Source organism: Papilio machaon, chromosome 5 (assembly GCF_912999745.1).
Source record: "Papilio machaon chromosome 5, ilPapMach1.1, whole genome shotgun sequence".
Lineage (NCBI taxonomy): Eukaryota > Metazoa > Arthropoda > Insecta > Lepidoptera > Papilionidae > Papilio > Papilio machaon.
In genome coordinates this window covers 3,010,928-3,033,604 of record NC_059990.1, presented here as the reverse complement: position 1 = coordinate 3,033,604, position 22,677 = coordinate 3,010,928, and the positions used below count along the sequence as shown (strand labels likewise).

Sequence of the window (22,677 nt, the reverse complement as noted above, 5' to 3'; positions counted from 1 at the left end):
CGAAACTAGTCGGTGCCGCCACCGGACGATCAAACGTGAGTTAAGCCGTTTCTTAATTAATTAATTATGATGTCTCACGAAAGTTTAAACAATTTAAAATGTATGTTACTTAATACGAGTAGTAGTCTGTTAATAATTACATTACAGTCGTAGTTTATAGTTAAACATTATGTTCGAATGTTTTTGATACTGCCAAAGAATAAAATCGCTTTATTGTTATTAATAAATAAAGGGGTCGAGTTAGAAATTTATATTTTAGAATGTTATTTATTGTTAGGGTAGACATATAATAAGAGCAATAATCAATAATGTAACTGCATATAAATGGAGATTGATTATGTGAGAGTTTATTTCAGCTTGTAATAATATTGACAGAATAATAGGTTTTAAGAGTTTTTTTTTGTTAGTTATAAAGAATTGTCGCTGTAAAAAATAAGCATTTCAATCTACGTATGGGATCAAAAACTTAATTTGTCAGTTAATTTTTTCTCTCTAGGTTTATCCATAAAATTCATAATTTAATTAACTAAATTTTAAAATTGTAAAGGAGAGAATCTTTTGGGCAAATCATTGCTATTTAAATGTGTTACTTATTGTAGAAAATGAAATAATAACTTTATATTCAAATAAAAAAAAAGAAGTATGTAGAATTTTTTAAAATATAATGAATGATTCATTGTACATAATCATGTCCAGTATTTTAGTTAAAATTGAGGATCAACCAATTCACGGGAGCCAAAGTTACTATAAATGTAAATGTAAAAATAAATATGATTGTAAAAGAGTTTTTCTTTCTTTTATAACATAACTATTGACTTGTCACACATGAAATAATTTTATCTGAAACTGTTTTCTTTTTAGCGTACAATAGCATTGAGTAGGTTTTTAAAGAAAAAGTCGACAGGGGTACGGAAAAATAACTGTAATTATCAATTAATAGTACCGTTGTTATTCGAATAAGTACCAGTTATGGATTAAACAAATATTAAAATAACAAAGACAATAGTAATAAGGGCTCTAAGCTGTCGTAGCGACATCTATGTGTGAATTCAAAAACAATCTCGAAAGTAGAGCTCCGCTCTGTTTTCAGTACAACTATTTAGTTCTTGATGTTTTTGAAAATAATACGGGATGTCGTTGATCTCGACTTGTCTATTTCTATTGTCTTAAACTAAATCGTTAACGAGTATTTTCTTTTAGAGTCTTTCTACACTTCTGTGACTTTTTTAATGCAACTCCGATGATTTATCACCTTTTTTATTATTTTTTGTTCATATTGTTAGTAAATTGTTTTTAACATTTAACATATTAAAAATAATTTTACTATACTTAAGTTCAACTCATTATTTTTTAAACTATTAGTGTATGACATGTATGAAAGTTGACTTTAATTTAATTTTTTTACTACAAAATAGTACTTAAGTAATTTAAATAAGATTCTTTGCTGTTCAAAGTATAGGAATCGACTTAATTTTATTTTTACTTTTTAAACATACTACCTACATCCAGAAATGTAAGAAAAACTGAGCCACATAAATTGCACCAAAAATAAAACAAAGTGTCTATCTGACCTTTAGGTCGGGAATGAAAAAAGTGAATAACTGATAGTCGTAGGTGGATTTTAGATAAAATTTATACCACTATATTTATAAGCAATTCATCTATTTCCATCGAATGTTATTCTGAGTAGCTGATACAAATGTAAGCGAGTTAAGGGTGTTATATAGATGTGGAGGGGTGGGAGTTCTTCATTCATCGGCGACAGACTGCGCGGGGCTTGCGCGGGACTCGCGCGCGGCAGGGGGAAGGGACGGGGCGCCTTCCAGATTACCTAGTACCCAGCCGAGCGGGCGACGAGAACACATCTCGTGAGTTCTCGTTAGTAAAAAAAAAAAATTCAATGTAAAGTAGAAAATTACATGCTACTTCTTGTGTGACTGTTTAACGTGTTTAGACAAACTTGTTTACATTGTGATTATCCGTGTCAATGAAAATGAAATTGAAAAATTAAGGTACATTTTTTATATTTACTTAGTAAAATAAGATTTATTTTAATATAAAACATTATTGGGATAACAATACTCAACTATTTATTTAAATATAAAACATTACTGGGATAATAACTGAATAGAATAATTATGGACAATTCAATATTGAATTGTTTTTAAAATAATAATGCCAAAATGGACCAGTTACAATCATTTAACGTATGCCGTTAATGGTTAAGTTAAGAAACAAGTACTCAGTGATTTCTTCCAATATTGTCCTGTTGACGTAGCAGAAAATATAGTTGCCAAAGACGTGGGCGGTAGCGGTGTTAGGTTTCGTTGTTTCATGAGCTCAGGACGGCCAGGGCGGGCGGGGGCGGCAGGCGCGCGGGGGCGGGCGTAGGCGATCGCGCACGTCTCACCCTCCTGTATTGATCGTTGAATTTTCATAGGTACTCGGCAAATATTGCTATGCTGTGATTTTTATAATTCTCAATAAATACTCAGTATTTATTTTAAAATCAAATTATATGTAGATTCTTAGTTGGACACAAATGTGATTGAAAAGTAAGTGACAGTAAAAAATGAAATAAGAACATTGTATATCAAAGACAGTATTTTGTTCAATGTTTAATTTTACTATATAGTAGTAAAGAGTACTGATTTTTTTAATTTGTTGTAATTTAATCTGTTTTATCACATTTTTATATATAAAACCATAGAACATAGGTACATAGCGACTACGACTTTATAATGATAATAAGGTACCTATCCGTGTGGAGGCGGGTGCGGTCTAAAAATAAACTGAGCCTGACGCGAATCAATTTATGTTACTTACTTTAATACATACTTGTTATGATAAGTTTTTATAAGTATTCGTTACTTATTGGAAATGAATTCTATTGAATAATAACGTAAGCGTCTTTCATCTTGTGAGTGACAAATAAATAGAAAATATAGAATAAACTTAAATAAATCTAAAATTACAGTATTTCACAGACGCTAGCTTATTTATATATTTAGAATGTCCTTATTACTTAATAGTAATTTATAAAAATACATAGTTACATTTTATAACGAATTTCATATTTTAATTGGCAGATTAGGGGACGCTTAGGTAGAGGAAATATTTAATTTCTGTGCTTTCATCCTTTGTTAATTAAAGGTAAGCAACATATCTGCAGATGTCTGTGGGCTGCAGCCGCTTCGCTATTTTGGCGAATTTAGATGGCCGCTTGGAACTTTGCCATAAATCTTATCGTATATATTAATTTAAGGGTTGTAAAGTTTAATAGAAGATCAAAGCAGTAACGGCATACAGTAACTGGCAATAACAGGACACTTTAAGTTAATCTTAGAATGCGTTGTTACTTGTGTAGTTTTAAATTCTTTTATTTTGAAATGATATTTATGTAAGCATTTTAATAGTGAATATTTTCTACCAATAATTTAAAATTATGTATTCATTCTACTTGAAAATTGACTACTCTCCATATACGGAAAGAGATCTTGAAATATCTGACCAGAAATGTCTCTCCCTTCGTTGTATATGTCGTACTGTTTGTTGAGATGTGACTCTTTTTATAGGATGGGTCGTACTGTTATATTTAAGGTTGTGCGATAAAAGACCTAGATATTTCTTCTCGGAGGATAACTGCGTAGAATGCGCGGGATGGTGCGTAGTGAATGAAAAGGGAATCAACAAGTCGCTCGTAACGTTGGCACTGCGCGACGCATGCGTTTTGAGAGTTTGAATGTTTTTTTTTTCAATATGGCGTCTATAAGGACTTTCTTGTAGCTGGCCAGCATTTTATATATAACAGTTGATAAACGTTGTCGTCTACCCATTAATATTAGTTTATCATTGAAAGATGTGGGGGTCATTTTCTTATCTTGGGTGCGTATGTTCTAAACTTATCATCTTAATTTTATGTAGAAATATAGTTTATCTGCATTTAATTATTTATATTATGTCTTCTAATAAATAATTGGTATAACTTTTTTTATTTATAAATAATTTATAGGATAGTCAACCAAGTAATTTTAGACGTATTCCACATCAGTTATTTATCAATGAACTTATGTTGATTACACAAGATATAAATTAATAAAATTAGAGTCTGACACCTTATAGCTTGACTAATACAACGAAAGTGACGAACTCCTTCATTGGGTGTCGTGTTACGATTTTTGTTCCCGTGGGCTTGATCGTTTCTATGGATTCAAACGGTCCAATGGGAAAAGAAAAATATTTCGAATAGACCGATCGACCTTACAAGAAACAACTCATTTCTTTGCGCGAATACATTTTTGGCAAAATTACTAACATCCTTATTTACTCTATAATAACCACGTATGTAATTTTGTAAATTTTATAACTCATTTGTAATTGACCATTTACTATGTAAGAATGTTTAAAATGTGAAATTGATAATTTGATTAGATTTTTAGTACGCTAGTTACTAAAGGATTTTTAAATAGCACATAAGATAATTGGGCTCTAGATATTGCAGCACATACTATGTGATGATTTTGCCGCGTCAGTAAACAACTCCTCACCCTTGTATTGAAATAATTGACTGCACTGCTTGAAAGCCTTTGTTTTGGTCCCCTTTTTGATAGGATGCCGGAGAGCTTTCAACTTCACGTGTGTTCATATGCTTTGTTAGCGATGTCTAAAAGCTGTTGGACGTCAAAGTGCAATTACTTTGCTTGATTAGTATCTGTCTTTTAAAAATTGTCCCGTCTATTTTCATTTGACTTTCTCTTCAAAGAAATCGGAGGAATAACAAACATGGTTTTATGCTGGTATCTATGGATTTTAAGATATATTTTTATTAAATATTTTTAAGTTTAGTAATGTCATATAAGTTTTTATATAAACCGGATAAACTTATAAACTACATATAAACTTATAAATCTAATCTGATGACATTTTGTAACTATGTCTGATCCAATAAAAAAGATGTATAGTTTTAACTCAATCACTGACACATTTTAAAAAAAATATTAACTGTAATTAAGTGGATTGCCTCACTCAAAATCCCTATATGTTCTTAGATGTTTTAGTAACATAATTTATTAGTAGTAGATCATATTGCTAGTTGGTAGTACAAATGTTATTTATAAACTGATTTCGGATATGGTCATAGTTATCTTTTCCGTTTAAATTGTCTTAATTTAAATTAGATTTTGTCGCAGGTGAAGTAGCTGGTCGTCATGCAGCTCCGTGGGTCTGTGTCGCGCAGCACTGCGCAGGTCACCTAGGCCACCTACACGCTTCGCCTCGTACCAGATTTAACGATACCTTACGGCAAGAATGTCGGTCAAGATACTCTACGTTATCTACTCCGCCCTTATAATCTCATTTGGTACGTTCTAAAATTCTTTCCCAGATAGTTCAATTTAAATCATATTGATCAAACATTTCAAATATAGAAAGCAGATTTCTGTGTAGCTAATTGATAAAGCGCACTGAACTAGGATTAATTTACCTACTAATTAAATATAACGACTCAATAAGTTGCAGCTCTTCTTATTGTTGTGATGTTTATACTAAGTAAAGACCGTACCTAGTTTCCTTGTTTAGCCTTTTTGCTGCCTACAATAACGAAATTACCCAGTGAATGTTGCTTGTGTGCATTAGTGTGCGGGGAAGAAGCCGTGCCACTAGCTCAGCCGCGGCCGGCCAACGCGACCGCTGACCCGGCGGACACGCGCTCTGTAGGCCGCGTGCCGCCCTACGTGCCGCCCCACCAGGCACCCTATCAGCCCGCCGTCGGTATAGCGCCTGGTCTGCAGCCGCCTGGCTTCCGACCTCACAGCCCTTACACACGAGTTGACTCCTGGCATCGTAAGTATAAACCAGACATCAAAGCATACGTACACGATTCGGAAAAGAAACGGCTCGTATGATTGATAAGTCCCCAAAGCCTCAAAATTCTAATTCTAATCGACGCGATCGGGGAAGAAATAATTATTTATTTGTATAGATCGTCACGTAGCCATCGATTCTGACGTCATAGCGGAAGACTTCGATGACGACGCTGACGACGGCGACTGCAACCATCCCTGTCCCGCAGATCATTTCTCTTGTCAGGTAATATTTAGTAACACTGATAATAAGACACGCCATACACAATATGATGATTTTGATATGAAGTAGAACAATTTTTTTCAAGGCAGACAACGCGCTAGCGGCCTCTTTCTAAAAGGGACATTTCCATATTCATTTCTTCTTTCTATCCTTACTTTCCTAGTAGGATAGGAAGGAAAAAAAACTATATTTATGGTACAGGTATCATGTACCTGCATCCCAATGGAGAAGCGTTGCGACGGCATCGCGGAGTGTGCTGAGGCGGAAGACGAGCAAGGCTGCGCGCGCGCGTGTGACGAGAGCGACAACCGCACGCTGTGCCACGCCACCGGCGTTTGCATCGCGCTCACCTGGCTCTGCGACGGCGACAACGATTGCGGAGACTTCTCTGATGAAACACACTGCGGTACATTTGTTAAAGACCAGGTGGAGGCAAAGAAATAAACAGTCTGCTACCTCAATACTATCCCCTCAACCCATCAACCACCCACCAGTCTCACATATTCGTAACTTTCACGAATTTCGCATGCATTGACAGACTTTATGCTGGGCAGTTTGGCCTATTTATTGGAAACAAGAAGCATTAAATTAGTTAATCGTCGAATAAGTGTCGTGATAACCTCCTACTATCTAAACAGTTGTTTATGTATACGGTACGGACGATTAATTAATGAAAAGTAAAAGATTTTTTCCTTGCTTCCATCTACATGTGTTGATTCTGACCTGTTAATCAACAGATGGCACTGTTAACTGTACCGTGGACATGTTCACGTGCACGAACGGCCTCTGTATCCACAAGGACTGGGCGTGCGACGGAGACAACGACTGCCGCGACAACTCTGATGAAATGAACTGTCCAAAGGGCAAGTAAGTAGCAACGTTTTCTTCTTCAAATTACATTTTTATTACGAGAAATTTCCAGAAAATTGGCATTTCATGTTATTAATTAGCTAACATGACACAACTAAAACCAAAAACGACTGTGTTGCTAAAACTTCAGTTTGCAGTTTTAGTTTAACTCGTTTATCTCAAAAGTCTGCGAGTTACAGTCATTTCATCGATGTGATCTATGCAGTAATTTCTTTCAGGAAAATTTTAATGAGGGTTTGTGCGAGAGATGAATGATCTTGTTCACACTTTAGAGTACTTGGAATTGCGTTTAATGAGCTCGGCTCTCCCCTAACTGTCGACGCTTCGCTGACGCTGATGAGGTCACGACGGCACGTGTAAACCATCATATGCACTGATGAGTCACTTACAACCTACTTCATTTTTCATTTATTTTTTCAACTTTTGGAACTTTTCACTTAATTTTTAATGGTTTCCAAATAGAAAGGACACTTATTTTAAAATTCATTGTCGTTTAAAAATTTCGATATGATTCAACGAATACGTCTGAAGTTTTAAGAACACACTGATTCAAGAAGTGCATACGAGTGTAGTAACACGACGGTTTTTTATTAAAATTTGGAGTCTCTGGATGTAATATTGAAAAAAAAAATTGTTCCGAGTAATCTCCGAAACGGCTGGACAAATTTCGAGGGGACTTGACTAGAAAGTAGATGATGTGTGCGGGAGTAACTTAAGCTATTTTTTTTTCTTTTCTTTTCTTTTAATTCCGGGCTGACGAAGTCGTGGGTAATCGCTAGCAAATGACATTGTTCTAGGAAGTCAACTAAAGATAAGTACAGTACACTTGAATTGAATTGCACTCAGGGTCCCCTAGCTGTCGCACGGACCCCACGTGTCAGAGATACGTGTGACTTCACGCACTAATAAATTAACATCGCAAATGATAAGTGTCCGAGTTGCAGTTGTTATGCTTTGAAAGTGACTGCATTTGACGCGTTTCAGAATTTACGATGCTATGTCTACTCCTCTTTACTATATTAATACTTATTTATATATAATAAAGTACAACATTAAAATTATAGAAATACATTCAAGCTAGAGTGGTCATTAAGATGTTTATGGTCCACAACTCTACAACAGGCCACAACGCTATGAGAAAAGCCACCAAGCACAGCTAAGATATCCACCGCTATTGATGTCGTAACAATAAATAATGCAGAAGTTTAATTCAGAGAAGAGCTGTATTAAAATGCGATCGACATTACCCATTTAATCAATGAGTATAAAGGAGTACAATAATGTAGTATTAGCGGCGTTCATTCGTGTCAAATAGATTAGTGTCAAATGTGCAGAGAGTGAGTGCTTACCGTAAAGTTACTCCATTAGATCTAATGAAGAATGGATTGACTCAATTTCAGTCATCTCTTTTAGTCTTATTAGAATTTCAGGCTCTTTGAATGGCCGTTTATAGTTAAAAAAAATGTAATTCTCATACATAATGCAAACCTGACAGACTGACCTTAAATCACCACATTTGAAGTCAAACGATCTAGGCATCTTCCTTTATATTTTACATACAATTATCTTTTACGTTCTAGGATTAATTTTTTGGAAATTATTTACCAACAGGATGGAAACATGTAGATATGTAAAAAAATCGAAAGCTTTTACTAGATACATATTTCTAAGATGTAATAATAAATGATATGGAACATAGAATTAAATTTTGCAATTACTTAGAGTTTGAAATCGTTGTTAATTACAGTAATCCGATAGAGTAATGGTAAATTTTGTAAGCAAAACTGGAATTGCATATAGCGGATCTCGGCTGGCTTTTTTCGCTCGTTGAAATTGTGCGGGGGCTTGCCAGCTAGGGGATCAATACCAGCGGAGTGGGAGGCGCGCAGACGGTCGCGGGGATGCGGGATGCGGGAGGCAGGGTATTCGGGGTGAGCGGGCGCCATAGGAACTCGCCCACGCGCCCGCTCGGCCCGCGCACTGACCCGATATAGCCGACATCCGTAGGCGACTTGTACATACAACCAACCATATTAGCAATTGTTTTTTATTCATATATTTATTGTGATACATTTTATTAATTTATATTTAAAATTCAGTTACTTTTGATGTCGTTTTAAGGACAATTAAGACAGTAAATTGATAGAGCAATTAATTGATATAAGGGATATTAAATTAAATCTAAAGAAATATCTTTCCAAAATCCTCTTTATATAAATAAAGGTGTTTATAATGGCACCTAGATGATCCTAGAATTTAACATTCAATTCTTGCTACAAAAAGTCTACAGATCTTTTTTTAGGTCTAAAATAGTAGTAGTAATAGTAGCTATCTTGTATCAAATGTTATCTTTACTCAGAAAAATATTGAGTACAAAAGGTATCTTAAATAACTTTCTAATAATATATTTACATTCCGATGTTATTTCAATATTACCATGAAATCCTTTCATGTTTCTTAAATACTCGAGCCAGAATACAACGCGTTAAATATGCTACAGATACAAATAATGTATTGTTATTTTTTTCTCAAAGTTTTACTTATGACTTATTTAAATTATAAAAGCCACTCAAAAAATTCTTTTATGTTGATAACATCTGTTTTCCTGTACTTATAATTCGTCTGTTCTTATGCTTATGCAATCGTAATCAGACAGGAAGTGCCAACTCAAACCCGACACTACACTCGTGACCTGTGACTAATATGTAATACGAACCGATAGATGGGTAATTTCTCCGTGACTATTTATGTATCTATTATGTACGAGAACATTATGTTACTGTGAACTCCTGTTATTTAAAGTTTGGCTAATTTTGAAGACATAAGTGTCTTTCGATTCGTACTCTTCCCTATAGTGATATATTCAGTCATTGGGGTTTATTAGTTATTCGGTTGACAATGTCAATGTTATACAGATGCGGTGAGAAGCAATTCAGGTGCGGTACTGGAGAGTGCCTCGCCAAGCACTGGCACTGCGACAGGGAACCTGATTGCCCCGACAACTCCGATGAAGCTGAATGCCGTAATGGTCTTTTATAATTTTTTGTGAACTTGGAAACCTAAATTGGAATATTACAATATACAAAAATCTTAGTAGCTTCTGTCTTATACTTTTGCACTCATGCGAATCATAATTTGGTTAAATATTTATTAAGATGGTATTCTGTGCCGAATTATTGTTAATTAATTTAAAAATGATCCATAACACAAGGCAAACGCTAACTGACAAAAATTATCACAGATCTAGAATTCCTGCAGTGCGGGGAAAACGAGTTCCAGTGTAACAACAATAATTGCGTTAGAAAAGAATTCCAATGTGACGGCGACAACGACTGCGGCGACTGGACTGACGAAGACGCTTGTCCCGCACTACCCGGCACTTGTAATACTGGAGAGTTCAAGTAAGATTATACAAATCATATGAACTTATCTACGTCTACTTACTTTTTAATTTTGCCGTGGTATTTGAAGATGTACAGACGGCAAGTGCATCCCTGACCGATGGCGGTGTGACGGGCAGCGGGACTGTGCGGACGGCGACGACGAGACGGCCTGCGAGCCCTACGGCAGAAAGAACTGCACCATCGACGAATATACGTGCGCCGACCGCAGGTGTATTCTGGTCAGTCAAAGAATATTCTACATAAGCAATTGTATAGAGCATACCTTAGGAATATGCTGTATTAAGTTTGTGCGATATGTCTAATAAAATTGTATCTCAAAACAGAAAACATGGCTATGCGACGGCGTCAGCGACTGTACCAACGGCGAAGACGAGACGAACTGCGAAGTGTCTTGCGAACAGGATCAGTACATGTGTAAGTCGATGTACAGTTCCGTATTCAGGAACTGTGTGAACAAGAAACACGTGTGCGACGGCATGAGAGATTGCCCCAAGGGAGATGATGAGGAGAAGTGCCCAACCAAGCGCTCCTGCACTCCTGATGATCAGTGCGAGAAGCTATGCATCACCACACACGATGGACACCCGGCCTGCGCTTGTCCGTTGGGGTACTTATTAGCAGAGGATGGTCACAGGTAAAATAGTCCGACTATACCATATACTTGTAAGCTAGTCAAGAACATTAACAACTAATTCTTGATCCTGTGTGTATCAAATGTAAAAAAAATAAATGAATTGATGATGTCAGAGAAAATTTAATGAACAAAAGTAGTTATAAAATAAGTTTGGGCCTTGGCCTGTGACAGTTATAATCGGATATTGCCGTAAATAGGTTTTTCATCCTTCTTTGTACTTCCTTGGTATCTATTATTTATCTAATTAATTGATACATTAATGATCATGAATTTAATACAAGTATAACATTGACAGTTGCCGCGACATCGACGAGTGCATGTTCGAGCAGGACCCGGTGTGCTCGCAGACGTGCTCTAATACGCCGGGCAGCTTTACATGCGGCTGCATGACGGGCTACGTGCTGCGCCCCGACGCCCGCTCCTGCAAGCCCATTGGCGAGTCACCCACACTGCTGTTCACCAATAGGATTGGTATACGAAAGGTAATATTTAAACCTTGTACCTTCTTTTTTTATTGTTTTATAACACTTTGTGAAGTCACATTCATAACTATCTGTGCTTTGCAATTATTTACCTAGGTGTGGTTGACTGGTGAGAATTACGAGCCAGTGATAAAAGGACTCCATAACGCAGTCTGTCTGGATTATCATTACGAAAAGCAACTCATTTACTGGTCAGAGAACAACATGAAAGTCATAAGAGTGGTTGAATTGATTAACAATACAATGTCAGGTAATGAAACTATAATGTTACGATTCTAGTGTATTATTGTGTAAATAATAATCCCATAGTCGGTACTTAATTTTTTTCTTTTGTTGCACATTCTGGATACTTTATTTTTTTCCAATGTTTTTGTATGAATCAGATCTGACAGTTAGGAATAAAGTTTCATTAACACGCTAATATATTTTTAGATGTAATAAAATGGGGATTAGAAACGCCAGGTGGCTTGGCCTTAGACTGGATACACAATTTGTTGTTTTGGACTGATTCGGGCAATAGAAGGGTCGAGGTTGCGACGTTAGATGGTATGAAGCGAGCGGTGCTGACCGCTACTGACTTGGACAAACCTCGAGCGATTGCTGTGCATCCCGGTGACGCTTTGGTATTTTGGACTGACTGGGGTAAGATATAATGCTTCAAATACCATAAAATCGAATTCATTGGTTTGTTTACGTTTTGATTAACTTAAGTTACTTCGTACTCTTTTAATACTCATTCGTTTTTAAATAATTAAACTATTTAATTGAATAATTTACAGGTCCTAACCCGAAAATAGAAAGAACCGATATGGACGGCAAAAGGAGAAGGAGCATAATTTTTGATAACATATTTTGGCCTAACGGACTTACGATAGATTACGTAGAATCTAAAATATACTGGGCAGATGCCAGACATCACGTTATAGAGAAAGCGTCTTTCGATGGAAAGGACAGGAAAAGGGTAAGACCTTAATCTTTACAAGACCAATTAGCTGGTAATAAAGTACTAATTATAGTATTCATGTAACGTATCATACAGGTAACTAACAAAGGTCTACCACATCCATTTGCTCTGACGGTATTTGAGGATGCAGTTTATTGGACAGACTGGCACACAAAGAGCATATCAACTGTTAATAAATATACTGGAAAGGGAATACAAACTGTACACGCCAGTCCCACTGCTCCGATGGATATCCACAGGTAAGAATGAATGCATATTTTTAAAAAACCTAATAATTTAATTTTTTATCACTTTTACTATTTTATTTTTGCCTTTATAGCTACCATCCGATGCGGCAAATTCGTACGTACAGAAATCGCTGTGGCAATGACAACGGCGGGTGTTCCCACCTCTGTCTCCCCAACAGTGTCGATTACTCCTGCCGGTGTCCCGCCGGATTCAATTTAAAATCTGATGGGTAATAAAATATTTCAATTAGTAGTGGTTATTATTTTATTTTTTTAGGTAATATTTATTTTATTCTGCCATACGCAGTATAGTAGTACTTCTCTGTATTAAATTATTTCATTTTTAATTTATCCAGCCGGACTTGTGAAGACACCCCGGAGAGACTCCTGTTGTATGTTAGCAAGAAAAATATTAGACTTAAACTATTGAATCCTCGCAAACAAATAGAATCATTAGATGCCGTAAGTTGTATTGAATTTAATAATTTAACAATGTTAATTTTTATTATTCATTTTTTTATAATTTAAAATGGCAAACGAGTCAGCGGTCATTTGATTTCGTCGAAATAACAGAGCGACCGCTGTCTATAGACATCCGCAATTGCAGATGTGTAGTCTACTTTTAATCGACGGAGTAGGGGCCGCTCAGAAAGAGAATATTTCTACTTTATATGCGTCCCTGCCTACATCAAATCCCCTAATCTTTCCCATCTATTTTAATAAGGAAAGGATGGGAAGGCAAAAAGGACTAAATTTATACCACCGGCACGCACAATTATAAGGCGAAATGCGGAATTACTGTCACATCATGCCTGTTTTCTGTGTGGTCGTGGTATTCTACCGATCAACCTGGTCCATTCGTGCAACAGGTGTTATTCTATGCACAATTCGGCTATGTAGTTTATTATAATTGACAAGAAACTATTTAAAACTAATTTTAGATGTTTTGTTGTACAGGTTATTCCATTAGAAAATGTCAAATATGGCGTAGCTATGGATTGGGATCACAACACTAATACAATATTCTGGACTGACGTTGATAAAGATACAATTAATCGCGCATATTTAAACGGATCTAATCAAACAGTTATAGTTTCATCTAATCTTAGTAAGTCTTGAATCCTGTCTTAAAACCTCATAATTCATAATTGATTACTATTCTAAATATATGAACATTTAATAAAATAAAAAATAAATATATTAAGATTTTTAGTGATTATTCTACACTTCTTTTTATTTTCATAGTATCACCGGCGGGCTTGGCTTATGACTGGTTGACGGATAAGTTGTACTGGACCGATTCTGGAAGTAACAGAATCGAAGTAGCAAATTCTGATGGTACTATGAGAGGTCTTTTGGCTTGGAAAGACATTGACAAGCCTAGGGATATAGTTTTAAATCCGAAAGGTAAATTCTGTTTAATTTACTTGTTTATTTTTGTTTAATTAATTTGTTTGTTCAAATTATTAATAGGCTTAAGTCTAAGGCTTCTATTATACTATTAGTCACTTTTAAGTTGAAATTTTTACAAAATCTCTAACATTTTTAGGCGGAGTGATGTACTGGTCTGATTGGGGTGCAACCCCGTGTATAGAGCGTGCTGACATGGATGGTAGCAATCGGAAAAGGATTCTCTTTGGAGATATGACCTGGCCGAACGGATTGGCGGTGGATTATGATAACAACCGTCTCTATTGGAGTGATGGCGGCAACCGAACAATAGAATACGCTAATCTTGACGGGACTGGTCGAACTGTTTTAATTGGTAAGAATATGATATAGTTTTTAAAGTAGATTTCAAAAGATGTGTGTGTTTTTTTCATTTATTAACAAAATAAACTAATCGCGACACAAATTTCATAAAAGTCGCTAAACTGCACTATTTTTTTTTTGTTATGATTTATTTTAATTCTTCATTAATATTCAACGTTGTGTTAAAATTGCTTTAACGCTGCACTATATACTTGTTGTATTTCAAACATGGCAGAGCCTCTTCAACACTAACGTGCACTCTACTTTTATCCTAGATTCAGATTTAAACCCATCTGTATCATCGGTTGTTGCAGATGTTTATTGGTATTTGGGGTCAAATATCGATAATTGCTTGCTCGTTTGTCTAATTTTTTCTTAAAAATACATATTCTAAAAATATCTTTATTTTTTTACCTTTTTTTTCAAAGCTCAAAATATTCCACATCCCTTTGGAATGGATTTATTCGGTGATGAAGTTCTGTGGACAGATTGGGAAGCGAAATCTATACAAGCAGCTAATAAATATACTGGTAAAAATCGACGCACACTCGGCGCTGGGATAGATGGTCTTATGGACGTCAGAGTATTTCATACTGAAAGGAAATTTGTAGCCAATCGGTAAGTTACATGAAATTATTCTTAACTAACTACCGCTTAAAGAATGCTATAATGAACATGATTTTATTGTTTCAGTTGCGCAAAAAATAATGGTGGTTGTTCTCATCTTTGCCTATTAAAGCCTAATGGGCGATCTTGTGCGTGTCCAACGGGTATAAAAATAAATGTATGTATTATATAATTGCTAAAAAATCGAACAGTTTGTAGATACTTAGTACTGGAAGTAATGCTGGTAACGTTATTAATTTCGCAGGACGACAAAAGAACATGTCCCGAAGGTCCGATGAATTATTTGATTTTTGCACATCGTATTGACATACGCGTTATGTCCTTGGATGTTCCGTACCTCGTAGATGTTGTCATGCCACTGCCTCCCCTTAAGAATACATTAGGTGTTGATGTCGATCAAAGAACAGGTATAATTAGTAAACATCACTTGACATTAGATTGTCCATTTTTTTTAAACATTCTCATCACTAGTAATATTACTTAGGTATGGTTTACTGGAGTGATACGGCCGAAAGAATAATTCAGCGATCTAACCGGCACGGACAAAATGTAGAGACGATTTTCTCACACGGCATCCGTACGTGCGACGGCATGGCTATTGATTCCGCTGGACGAAAGGTATGGCATTTTATTTGAAGAACGTTCAAACAAGATTAATTAAGTTAGATAATAGAAATATCTGGTGCCTTTATTAATATATATAATTAAAACGAGCATACTTAGAAAGCGTTTTCATTTAGATTTATTGGACGGACGGAGGACGTAACAGCATTGAAGTTGCAGAATTAGATGGAAGCAATAGGAAACTACTTATTTGGACTGGATTGGGTATGTGTGATTCTTTGCATAAATAAATGTATGGTTAAGTTAGATTTTAATTATTATAATATTTCTTAAATTAGATTCTCCTCGCGCTATCGCATTATATTACGAACACGGGTATATGTTCTGGTCAGACTGGGGAACGACTGCTAAAATTGAGCGGGCGGACATGGACGGTAAAAACAGGTAAAGTGGAAAATTAATCTAGAGTTTATCTTCTTATGAAAACTCCAGTCTGCTTTGAATTTACATATAAAACTTTCATTTCACAGACAGGTCATTATAGATAGCAATATCAAGTGGCCCAACGGTCTGGCTATAGATAGAATCGAAGGCCGCTTGTACTGGAACGATGCTAAAATGCTTACTATAGAGAGTTCCAATTTCAATGGCAAAGAACGACGTATCCTTCTGAACAAAGTTCCTTATCCCTATGGCATCGTGATAGTGGGCCAACACATCTATTGGACGGACTGGAAGACCAAGGCTCTTCATAGAGCCGATAAGACTACTGGCGAAAACCAACTAAAGATCAGAGAGAATTTGGAAGGTTTAATGAATCTACGCGCGGTTCAAGTTAGTATATAGCCATTTTATTATTTAAAAAACAATATTTAACACAATTGAGTTTGTCAATATATCGCTATAAAATAAACCAAAAATATAAAATGATCAATTAAATCTCAGAACCAATCTTTTCTTTTGTATGGACGCTTTACAAATGGTGCAATATGAAACTATTTCAGGGCGACCAAGTATTCACGAACGCTTGTGGTGATAATAACGGAGGCTGCTCACATCTCTGCCTGCGAGCTCCCGAAGGATATTCCTGTGCTTGTCCGACAGGAATACTTTTCGAAAATGATACTGATTCAAATCCGAAAACCTGTAAACCTCATCCTGATAATTTCCTGGTGTTTGCTACTAAAAAGACTTTGACTATGATGTCTTTGGACACACCTGAGCAATGGGATATCACTCTACCCGTAAAGAACATTTCAAATACAGTTGCAGTTGATTACCATTGGGAAGCAAAAATGATATATTTTACTGATGTCGGTTATAGTGTAATCAGGTTTGTTCAATATTGACAATTTTTCAAATTAATAACACGTTACAAAATCTGAATCTTTAAATGATATATGTTAAATTGTTTTATTATGTCTTTAGATCTGTAAATATGACAAACATGAAAGATACCAATGTTATAATCAAAGAAAACTTGACTGCGCCGAACGGTCTGGGTATTGACTGGATAGCCAACAATATGTACTGGACCGATAATGAATACAAGGTAATTATACGGTTCATATCAAATAAATTATACGATGAGAAATCCCAATAAAAATTGTTAATTAAATATGAAATTTTAGGTGGTGGAGGTATCACGCTTAGATGGCACTTGCAGGAAGACATTGGTCACAAATTTAACTGAACCTCGTTCCCTCACGCTGTTCCCAGCAAAAGGGTAATGTTACCATAATTGATATTACGAAAATATATGTGATTAATTACATACATACATACATTTGTATTTGACATGACGATGAAGTACAATTAAAAAGGTGGACAATCAACAAATTTTGTTAAGCTTTGTAATCTTATTTATAGATTTCTTTATTGGAGCGATTGGGGCGAGATACCAATGATTGAACGTGCTTTGCTAGACGGTAGTCAGAGAAAAGCCATCGTTACTCACGACCTCGGATTCCCTAATGGTCTGACTATTGATTTTAAAGACCGTAGACTCTATTGGACAGATGCTTTGAAACAAAGAATCGATACATCTGACCTGAACGGGCAACATAGAGTGCAATTAGTACCTCATGCGAAAAATCCCTTCGGAATGACACAGGTGGGTAAATTATGAAGATAAATAAAAAAAGCTAGGTAAATTAAAACACTTATCCTTACTAAGTCAGCTTGTTAATATAAAAATAATTATTTTTTATAAGCTGGTACTGTAAAAACCTGAAGTACAATGAATAATAACTAATAATAATAATAAATCTACTAAACTAAAAATAACAAAAATCCGTTTTTTTTTGTGATCTTGTGTCTGTGAAGTTTTTAAAGTAACTCAACGTATCTGTAATTGTACTGTAAATAAGAAAGTCATTGGCACACATTGAAAAGAATAATTCTCCCTATAGTTTCACGATTATATCTACTGGACGGATTGGTTCAAGAAGTCAGTGATGAGGGTCGACAAGAAGTCTGGTAAGAACGTTACCGCGGTTAGTGCGGAACTGGACACATTGATGGAGATCAAAGCGGTGTCGGCGGAAAAACAGCGTGGCTGGAACCCATGCAGAGATGATAACGGCGGGTGCAGCCATCTCTGCCTCTTTAGAGGACCAGACTATGTATGCGACTGCCCAAATGTACCCGACGAACGGCCTTGCACTGCCGGTAATATCTCGACTTTCCAATGTTTATGTACTTTAACTATGACAATGCTCAGCAACAAAACATCATTGTTCAGACTTTAAAAATAGAAAATCCCACGAAAGAAATGATAAGGTTGTATAAACTACAGCTAGTTGTATACAGTTGTACAGTTGTATAACTACACTACAGCTTTGGAAAACGAAACAAATATTACAGTTGTAAATAAATGAGATCCAACAAATATCAGTCGGGATATTAATATCTAATCGTTTAGTTTGAGAGACTATTAGGGTACTGTTTACAAATAAAATATGATTTATATTCGCAGAAATAAAATTACGAGTCGACACAAGAATGCCATCTCATTATCCATCTTACTACGATTACATGGACACTGAGGTACCGATAAAGCCGCCGTTACCCACGCCTCAACCGGAGAAGAGCGTCGTTGTTCTTGTAATCGGCTCCGTACTTGCGTGCTGCGTCGTCCTTGGCACTGTCACTATTATTATTATTTGCGGTAAGTGCTTTTTGTTCAAATGTGACAACGGCTAATAAATATTATTTTTGCATTTTTAAATTAATGCATATAATTGCATTTGTAGTGAAGAGACAAGATTGTCTAACCTGTTTAACTTTATAATAATCATTGTTTACTAATAACAATAGCTCTTCTATTATTCGTGTAGGTCTTGTATTTTCTATTTCTGCTGTTGTAATAAATTCTGTTAATTTTAGTGAAACTGCACACGGGGCGTGGTGGCGACCTGAAGGAGAACTACCGCGAGTCCGGCGGCCACATCTCCTTCCATAATCCCAACTATAGCTGCGCGGCCGGCACCAGCGCGCCAAACGACATCGACCGTCGCGCTAACAGGTTCCAAGGGATATTCAAGTACGACAAGAGCCAGGTTAGTGAGCAACATTACTGTAACCGTTGTTTGTTATGTACACCATAGTTGCGCGCACATTGAAAATGTTCTCCTAAAATTCGTTTCGATTAAACAAATTTTGACCTGGTTTTATGCCAAATTTTGTTAAACATCAGTATCAGTATTTTTACCTGTGTGCCTAAATATGTGTTGCGATTTAGAACACAAGTTTATTTAACTAAGGAGGTTATTATTTAATATATTTTATCAGGAACGTGTGACCAACGTGTATATCCCGGAAGGCACCAGCTTGTTGCCGCCTCCGCCGCCGCCGCCGCACCGCCGACCTTCGCACGATGACTTTGAACCTGTCACCTTACATCCCTTCGCCTGAACTCGGACCTGAAAGGTGAAAGGTGCCATCACATTCACGCTGCGAATCGAATTAATCAATTCTAAAATACAATCGCAATAAATTTATTAAGTAACAAAGAATCCGATTTCAACGTGAGTGTAATGGCAAATTAACGAAAAAGGAACAATCTCAATTACAAGGAATAGCCAGTTGTAGAAATGACACGTAGTTTGTAGAGCAGGCGGTGTCTCAATTGCGATCAATGTTAGAGCTCCTAGAAAAGCTATACAGGCTGATGACAAAGAAAAACACGCGTCGCTAAATAGCTACCACAGACTATACACCAAAATTTAAAAGAAAACTTGTAATATATCACACTTATGTGGCGCCAATTCAACCACCAAATTTCGTCAATTCCAAATATCTATAAAGTGGACATATACGTAGATATATACAGTAAGATTATTGTTAATTGTAATCTGATTGGAAAAATAAATGTAGGCTAAATTTGTAGGAACGTATCTGTCCCAGCCTACTTTATATCTCGATTCAACCTCGTTGTCAGTATTGAAACTCCGTCATATAACTATATATGTAAGTGTTTGTGTGATTTTAGAACATTCCTCGGGAATATGAATCTTAAAACATTGTTATTGTTTATAGAAAATGGATATCGTGTAGAATTTAGATAAGTCTAGAAGACTAAAATGATATTTTATTAATGTGTAAATAGATTATTAAAAAAAAACTGAGTAATAAATTCCTGTAGTTTTTTAGTTTTAAAATTAAAACTTGAACGAAATGTATATCGAAATCATGTCATCTTGCGGCGTTGTTAGATTTTCTTAATTTTTATATTTTTTATACTTCTACGATACTAGAATGGGTGAATTCTTAGATTATTTTGCTTCAATTACTTGTTCGCATTCACCCAACGTAGTATCGTAGCGCCAGAAAAGTGAATTTTTATAGATAAGTGTAACACATAGTATTAAATAAAATATATAAAATTTGTATTATTTTCATACAAGTCCATGTTCCTCTTCTCGATGGCTCACGGGAAAGGATACAAGGCGAAAGTAAAACTATTTAAAAAAACAAAGATATTACATGTATTGAGGTCTGGGATTATTTTTATATGTTAATTTCTGTAGTGATGTGAATGGAATCCGGGCCTCGCATCGCTGTCATTGGATGTTTGCTGAATGTACGTACATATTGTATAAATTTATTGATAAATATAGTTAAAATATATATGCTATTGATTAAATCAAAGATCTCATCGAGAAACGACACTAGACAATGGACTTATTTTCCGATCGGTTTCTTTACAAAGCTTCTAGTATTTATTTCACCACGATTAATATGGTGACAATAAAATATCAGTGTAAATAATTAGTTTTAATTACTTACGACGATTTTTTGGTCACATTTATTGGATTGTAAATAATATTTTATTTGTAACTCATGCGATGTAAAACACCTCGTTTACATTTGATCGATAACAGATGCGTTGGAATATTGCACATCTCATATCAGAGTACATTCCTTTAGTAATTAATTAGATTTATGTCTTAAAAATATGCTTTGGATTTTCCTACTAAATATAGATTGCCTCATTACTTCTGTTATGGTATATCATATTAATTTCCTTGTGTTTTATCGAGGGTTCTAATGACGACCGCAAAGGGCGGGTAAAGTTTCACAGGGTGATTTAATCTAAGGTAGACTTAGGACTGGTAACGGTTACAGATTCAAAATTTGCGCAGAGAAATTATTTTTATCTGCTTCAATTCAACCAGACTATAATTGTTATCGCCGTTAAATATTTATCAAAATTATTATTACTTCAAAACTGTTTATTTATATTTTATATATAAAACTTTATTTAAATACACTGATGAATTTTGTATGTTTTGAAATGAAAAAATGTATAAATTAGTAGTAATTTTTGTATCCTGGTGTTTTTTTCTTATAAACAAAGGCACTTGTAAATATAACAAATGGCAAATAAAGATAGTATAGACCGAAAAATTTATCTGACCCGGTGGGCATAAATGAAACCAAATTATAATAACTCATTAGCGCTCCCCATCAATGTCAAAAAAGTGTCACAAGATCCTTGCCGTACTGCAAATGTCTTCTTATGTCATATGTGTCTGTGTCTAAGTAGATTTGACATATTTTCTGACAGAACTAACCGCGATTACAACGCCTCTCTCACCGGGCCAGATAACTTTGTCGTCCTGTACATCAATAACGTTTAATTTTATAGAGTTTGTTGCGCCATTCAAAGTTTATTCCCCGTATTTTACAATACCATTTGCTGTGTATAAAATACACTGTTTTTAACGAAGCTTCAATACTAAATCCATTCCATCGATACAGAATCAATGTACCAGCGTTGCATAATATCAAACTTTTTACTTGTTTTTTTATCTGTGACATTTAATTAATTTTTAAATTAAGAATTATTTTTAAACCTTAGGCTACAAAATCGAATCGAAGAAGATTGAACTGGCCACAACTCGATTGTTTTATAATGTTTCGAGTTAGTTTTAAGATGAATTACCTAAATCTTTGAATGCATAGCTTGTAAGGGAAGGGAGTATGAGTGCTGTGATACCAGAAGCTTTGGGTTTGAGTACGAGAATGGAAGAAGTTGGCAATTATTTCGAATAATTCGATTTGTATGTGGGGAGTTTATTTTGTCGTTGTAATAATATTTGTAAATGACATTCGTCATTTTATGCACAAAAAAATCATGCGCACAAAGCGTTTCCAAATAATCGTATATCAACTTTCGAAATCTTTATAATAATAATAAATCGAAATTCATTATATCATCGTGCGATTTGTGCCAAATTTGTAATTTTCAGTAATATTTTTATTAGCGTATAATATTATTTAATTTTTAATCAATCATTAGTGTTAATGAGATAATTATATGAACAGCTTTTACACCTTCAATACCTCCTTAAGTAAGGTGTTAAAACTGTTGTGTGATTTATTATTGTATTAAAAAAATTAAGTATAGAAATTATTGAAATATTTGTGCATTAGTTATTTACCACCCTTCCTTTATTACTAACTAGTTGTCGCCCGCGATGAATAAAAAAAACTTTATTAGTAGCCTATGTGTTCTTCCAGACTATGTTCTACATCTGTGCCAAATTTCATCAAGATCCATTTA

At 35.2% G+C, this 22,677-nt stretch overlaps 1 protein-coding gene across 1 annotated transcript; it reads left to right on the top strand.

The window, feature by feature from the left end:
• Positions 1 to 1,939: 1,939 nt before the first annotated feature.
• Positions 1,940 to 20,107, top strand: LOC106707726 (low-density lipoprotein receptor-related protein 4). The gene is made up of 35 exons (XM_014499141.2): positions 1,940 to 2,012; positions 5,190 to 5,359; positions 5,635 to 5,841; positions 5,981 to 6,087; positions 6,286 to 6,490; positions 6,822 to 6,951; positions 9,870 to 9,976; positions 10,196 to 10,355; positions 10,426 to 10,576; positions 10,682 to 10,992; positions 11,288 to 11,474; positions 11,571 to 11,724; positions 11,907 to 12,116; positions 12,254 to 12,435; positions 12,514 to 12,677; positions 12,758 to 12,895; positions 13,022 to 13,127; positions 13,623 to 13,773; positions 13,911 to 14,072; positions 14,215 to 14,430; positions 14,846 to 15,035; positions 15,111 to 15,201; positions 15,289 to 15,451; positions 15,529 to 15,662; positions 15,785 to 15,872; positions 15,947 to 16,052; positions 16,139 to 16,442; positions 16,613 to 16,941; positions 17,037 to 17,160; positions 17,240 to 17,334; positions 17,478 to 17,721; positions 18,020 to 18,278; positions 18,586 to 18,777; positions 18,996 to 19,168; positions 19,401 to 20,107. Exons 2-35 carry the CDS (start codon positions 5,308 to 5,310, stop codon positions 19,521 to 19,523), a joined length of 5,715 nt encoding a protein of 1,904 aa, XP_014354627.2. The 5' UTR covers positions 1,940 to 2,012; positions 5,190 to 5,307; the 3' UTR covers positions 19,524 to 20,107.
• The last annotated feature ends 2,570 nt before the right edge of the window (positions 20,108 to 22,677 follow it).

Coding starts and splice junctions, on each gene's coding strand:
- LOC106707726 (XM_014499141.2), top strand. CDS start 5,308: ATGTCGGTCAAGATACTCTACGTTATCTACTCCGCCCTTATAATCTCA. Junction 12,117..12,253: donor GGTATTTTGGACTGACTGGG/GTAAGATATAAT, acceptor AATAATTTACAG/GTCCTAACCCGAAAATAGAA. Junction 19,169..19,400: donor TCAAGTACGACAAGAGCCAG/GTTAGTGAGCAA, acceptor ATATTTTATCAG/GAACGTGTGACCAACGTGTA.